The following is a 6000-nucleotide window of genomic DNA, read 5'->3' as shown; positions in this document are numbered from 1 at the left end:
AGGAGCTTCTCTATGATAAAAGGGTAGTCAATCTTTAATGCTTTGTCCTTGTATGGAAGATAAGGTTGGAAACAACAGCAATGACTCCTAAATTGTCACAGGTGTGGAGAGAAGATGTATGTCAAGATCTTTGTTTAGCATTTTGATCCAAAACGTTTATGCAATTACCAATGTCATAGACTAATATTTAGCTTCCGTGCTTGATTTAGATATCACTGCTTGCTTTTTAGCACTCCATGAGACAAGACAAGGTCAAAGAAAAATAGCAAAGCCAGTAGTGGACTTGCGATCATCAACAGAGCCAGTCCAGTCTGAGTCACAAAAAGTTTGAAGTTGGATAGGACATTGAATGTATTATAGGCTATGATCAGTTGTAGCCTTGAGATACCTTAACAATTAGCTTGAGCACCATCCAATGTTTAGTTGTCGGGGAGTGCATAAATTGACATAGCTAATTGACAGGAAAGGCTATGGTTGGCCTAGTGATGGTGCAGTTTTGAATTGCTCCTACCAGTTGTCTATTTGCATCAACTAAGGGATGTCCAAAGAATTTAGAGAGCTTTGAACCAGAAGCCAAGGGATTTGAATATGGCTTGACATCAAGAATTTTGGATCTACGAAGCATGTCAATGATGTAAGAGTTGAAGACTATAAACTGTACGAGATACTTGGATGCCTAAAAAGTAGTTGAGAGGGCCAAGATCTTTTATGGCAAAGTCTTGGTTTAAATGTTGAATGAGATTATGAGAGTGCGCAACAGTTGATCATAGAACCTGTGATTATTATATTATCTACATACACTAAGAAAAAAATATATGAGTGCTGCTATGATGATAAGTAAATAAAGAGTAGTCCACTTAAGACTCATCAAAACTAACGGTAAGTAGAGCTTGAGATGGTTGCTTAAACCGAGCTCGAGGGGCTTGTCTTGGCTTGTTTTAAGACATAGATGGCTTTTTTTAATTTGTCTCCAATCTCAAACCATTTATGTAGTTTTTCTGATTATATTGAGAGTTTGGCTAATTTCTATTTATATATAATTTTAGGGTTCGTTTAGACATTTAGAATATCTCAAAACTCTGTAAATAGTAGTGGAATTATTTATAAATAATAATAAAATTATTTAAATTAAAATATTTTACCGAGTTTTAAAAAAGAAAGGAAGAAAAATAAAAATGAAAATATTATAAAGGTATAAAATTGTGGGAGACTAGACCATTAACCATCTAGAACATTTGACTAGTTTGCCACAATATTGAAATGATTTCGATAGTGTGGCTGCGGGGCCCATCTCGACAGGGTTTTGATGCTGACGTGGTCAACCATTAAAGTCTCCACCATAATGCATGGACTTGGAGATGGAACTAGGACAGGTGAACTTATATACATATACGATTCCGATCTCCTTTGAAAGCTGTGTATACGTTCCCCATGCTTGTGACCCAACTAAATTTACTTAATCTAGATAGTTAGCAACCTCAATTATAATAAAAAAATATTTATAATTTAATTCTTTTGTAATTAAAAAAATAATCTGTTTACTCAATATATTAGAAAACATGCTTTCTCGTAGTACTCATTTCCATTAAGTACGCTAAAAAAAAAATTAGAACCATATAAATTATTTTTTCATTAAATTTCCTATTTAAATTTAAATTATATTTAAGAAATTATGGATGTGCAAGTTTTTACAGTTCTTTATTTTTTGGGTTAAAAAGAAGAGCATACATGTGACCGACCATATGAAAAAATTTATTATTTTATAAAAATATTATCTAAAATATGTCTACCCTTAAAATTATATTTAGCATTATTTATTATTTATTATAAAAAAACTGTTTATTTGTGAATAATTATTTTAATAAAAATAATTATTTTCTATCAAAATCAATATATTTTTATTGCAAAGTATAGTTGTTGTCGCAAATCATCCTAACTAAACCTACCTTATTAAAATATTGATTCATCTTCGTGACATGATGACATCATTTCCGATGGCTGTATTTGCTCCTGAAGATGGTTAGTCCTTAGCTCGGATTTATCACGCTGATGTATCGTTGGTGGCCATTGAATTAAGGAAGATAAGGTTGCCCCCAATTGTAGTAGGGATGGGTCAAGCTAGATCTCTCCAGCTTGTAATCATGTGAAGTTTTAATTGATTTCTTTCCTTGTACCTGCAGAGCCATTATCATGGGTTTTCTTGTACCCGTAATACTTTTTCACAAAAAATCGAAGTGTGTTCTTCGTTTGTTTTTACAGATAATATCAGATAAATTGACATAAAAATTAAAAATTAAATAAAATATTATTAAAATATATTTTTTAATATTATTTTTATTTAAAATTTAAAAAAAATTAAATTATTTATTATATTTTATATAAAAATTTAAAAAAATTATAATAATTAGATAATATAAAATAAAATGATAAAAAATTTTGTAAAAATAAATGAGATCTTAGAATTGTTTTTATTTATATTTTTACACCACATACTTATTAAAAAAAAAAAAAATGAAAGGTCTTCCTTCTTATAATGAGAATAAGGCTTCGTTTGGAATGTTAATTTATTTCAATTCATCATTATAATTTTATTAAATTTTAATATAAAATATAATAAATAATTTAATTTTTTAAATTATAAAATAATAATAATATTAAAAAATTATATTTTAAAAATATTTTATCATCATAACTCAATTCAATTTATCTCAATTTAACGTTCAAATAGAACAGAAGATGGTTTTTGAAACTTGCTGCGTTTCAATCTGACTAAATTCAACGAAACGATGCTTTTTATTTTTACACGTGGATGGACGTATACGCCGGGTTCCCCGATCCCGGGTGCGAGTAAATTTTTGTTTTACTCCCACCTTCCTATGTTTTTCTTTTTTTCTTTCACTTATCTATTTTACACTCTCGGTACCAACTTTTAGGTAGCTTCAAATCAATCATATGCGCACCCCATACATCAGTTTCTGGCCTGAATCCCTTACGTAGTTTCTCCTCAGAGCAACCAAAGAGCGCTCTCTCCCACAGAAACACAACTGTTTGAGCTCTCAGTTCCGAAATACTCATAGCTCCCCGATCTTCAGCAACCTCTCCATAATCTCTCTACCTACCTGAAACATAAACATGTCTGTGAGTAATAAAGCTGTTTCTTTGCTCTCTCTCTCTGGTTTTCTTCTCACTATCTCAACCCTCACGACTCCCTCGGATTCGGCCATAGATACCTTCGTCTTTGGTGGGTGCTCTCAGCTGAAGTACACGCCGGGTTCACCGTACGAGAACAGCGCCAACTCGATCCTCACCTCCCTGGTCAACTCAGCCATGTTCACCACCTATAACAACTTCACGACCACCGGCTCCACCCAACAAGACACCGTCTACGGCCTCTTCCAATGCCGGGGAGACCTCCAGGATAGCGACTGCGCCCGGTGCGTTGCTCGTTCGGTGAGTCAACTCGGCACCCTTTGCGTTAACTCTTGCGGTGGCGCGCTGCAGCTCGAAGGTTGTTACGTGAAGTACGATAATACCACCTTCTTGGGTGTGGAGGACAAGACGGTGATTGTCAAGAAATGTGGTGCGCCGACGATTGGGTACGACTCCGACGCGTTGACCAGGAGAGATGCCGTGCTGGCGTATCTGGGGACCGGTGATGGTGGGGCCTACAAGACCTTCAGGTCGAGCACCTCCGGCGATCTTCAGGGCGTGGCGCAGTGCGTGGGGGACTTGAGTGCCGGCGAGTGCCAGGACTGCCTAACGGACGCCATCGGAAGGCTGAAGACGGAGTGCGGGACCGCCGCGTGGGGCGACATGTTCTTGGCCAAGTGTTACGTGCGCTATACTGAAGGCGGCGTTCGCTCGCACGCCGGAGAGGGTAAGCGGTTTCGCCACCCCGGATGGTGGTTTTTGATTTTCGGTTCTTTTTTCTTTTCGGTTCTTTGGTCTAACATTTAGTTGATTTTAATGACTTAAGTAAGCAAGACCCTCTTGGGTAATTTTGAATTTATCCTTCACTTCATTGGAGTGTAAATTACTGCTTGTGAATTATGAGTTTGCATGGTGATTTGGGTGTGTTCAAATTATTCAAGGAGCTTTGTGTAAATAGTAGTTGTTCATCTTATTTCTTTTGGTATGTGTTTGTGTATTAAGAGTTTGGGAGACTGAAAGTTGTCGTCTTGTATTCAATTTTTAGTGAGTTTGTTTGTTCTCTTTTGGTATATGCATCTCCATCCTTTGCTCAATCAGTAAAGTGGTGAAATTTAGGCATATTCAGGCTTACTGAATCATTTGTTTTGCATTTGTTGATCCTTGGAGTGGCTTATTCTGATGATGCTTCAGCAGTTGGTGCCTTGGGAACAACTAATCACTCTGTTTCTCATCAAATAAGGATCTCTATGATCAAAACTCGAAAGCTTATTGCTTATCATGGCTCTAAAACCAAGTTCCTATGAACATGAATTTTACAAGAACTTGATGACCGTTTACTTTTCTCTTTTGGGCCATGGATAATTATACAATGGAGGAAAGCGAGAAGGAAGTCCTAAATAGTGTTTGGGGGCTTTTGATTATGATTTGCTCAAGGGAAAAGGAAAAAAAAAAAAAAAAAGGAACTTGGGTTTGACTGATTGGTAATTGAGAATATATTTCCAGTGTCAAAGTACCTAGACTTTCTTGTATAAACAAGACTGGTTTTCTGGAAAGCATCTGATTCAATATTTGAATGCTACAAGACATACGATGCCTCATAAAAGCGTGTGTCTCATTGGGAACTGAGAAAGAATTCGATGCTGCTGACCCAAACCATTGCGTTTATGTCCTATATGTTCTAAACTTTAGATTTAAAACAAAGCAAAAACAGAGTCATGCTATTGGCTTGGCAATTAGCATTACAACAACATCCCAATTCAATGGAAATGCTGCCCTTATGTTTAGCTTATTGAAACACAGTTTCATGTCCTTCAATGAAAAAAGTTCTATCTGCAAGTAGTATCCAATGCCAACTCCAAACATTTTCTCAAAACTGCAGCAATTTAGAGTGCTTTCATTTTCTAGTTTCCAATCATAACACTTCTTCGTAAAATGATAGTGCCAGATGAATTCTAATTGTTTGATATTCTTCATCAATCTATAGATTATGATAATGGGAATGATAAAGACAATGATGATGATGATGATGATGAGTGGAACAGGACGCTTGCAATTATAATTGGAGGCGTAGCAGCAGTTGGATTGCTCATAATATTCCTTTCCTTCTTAAATAAGCATTTTGAAAAAGGTAAAGGCCATATGAACATTCTCGATTCTGGCTTTTGTTCTTTTTCTTCTTTGACCACTTTCTTCTTTGTGCAAACACTAAATCTCAGTACCCTTTATTGCATTTCCTTTTCAGGTTGTAAGTAAATTACTATCTGGTGGATGGTATTTCTGGATCTGCTACTATCAACCCTGTTTCCTCTGGTAAATAATTTGGCTTTCGGTGGCTCTTTTGTGTCTCTTTATAGGTTTTGGTCTTTTTCTTTTTCCTCACCACTATCACTTTCTTTAAGTTCCTCTTTCAAATTTCCTCTGAAGAATACTTGTGAAGGTAGATAGAAAGATGTCAATGGAGCACCTTGAAACAAGTGAAAAAGAAAAGTTGTGATAGGAAGAAAAGCTCAATAATGTACTCCCACTTAAGTCTTAATAATGTTAGGTTGCCTCTAATCTTTATAAAACAGTTGACACTTTAGTGAAAAGTGTGCTCTTTGTAATGCTGTGGGCAGTGCCTCTGTTTGGTGATATTAGAGTGCTTTTGCTTTAGTCTCGTCCAAAAGTTAGATCTTGACATATTTATTAACTATGTACTCAATTCAGTGTTCAGCTTGTTTTAGTATTTACAATCTAATAATATTAGTTGATCTTATCAATGTAGAGCTCTTGATTTAAACACCAAAGAATCAGATGATGTTTACTAAATAAATTTAATAGATGAGAGTATGAAAAAGACATTCTAGTTAT

General features: G+C 35.4%; 1 protein-coding gene across 1 annotated transcript; it reads left to right on the top strand.

Annotated features, from left to right (window-relative positions):
* Positions 1–2934: 2934 nt before the first annotated feature.
* Positions 2935–5806, top strand: LOC121258140 (plasmodesmata-located protein 6). Its single transcript, XM_041159513.1, has 3 exons — positions 2935–3877; positions 5135–5278; positions 5393–5806. Exons 1-3 carry the CDS (start codon positions 3133–3135, stop codon positions 5401–5403), a joined length of 900 nt encoding a protein of 299 aa, XP_041015447.1. The 5' UTR covers positions 2935–3132; the 3' UTR covers positions 5404–5806.
* Positions 5807–6000: the final 194 nt, after the last annotated feature.

Source organism: Juglans microcarpa x Juglans regia, chromosome 3S (genome assembly GCF_004785595.1).
Source record: "Juglans microcarpa x Juglans regia isolate MS1-56 chromosome 3S, Jm3101_v1.0, whole genome shotgun sequence".
Lineage (NCBI taxonomy): Eukaryota > Viridiplantae > Streptophyta > Magnoliopsida > Fagales > Juglandaceae > Juglans > Juglans microcarpa x Juglans regia.
Note: the sequence above shows the minus strand (reverse complement) of the source record. Positions and strands in the feature narration are given on the sequence as shown.

What these genes read in the sequence shown, in the direction of transcription:
- LOC121258140 (XM_041159513.1), top strand. Translation starts at nt 3,133, where the DNA reads ATGTCTGTGAGTAATAAAGCTGTTTCTTTGCTCTCTCTCTCTGGTTTT. An exon ending in TCGCTCGCACGCCGGAGAGG is followed by an intron (nt 3,878 to 5,134) that starts GTAAGCGGTTTC and finishes ATCAATCTATAG; the next exon opens with ATTATGATAATGGGAATGAT.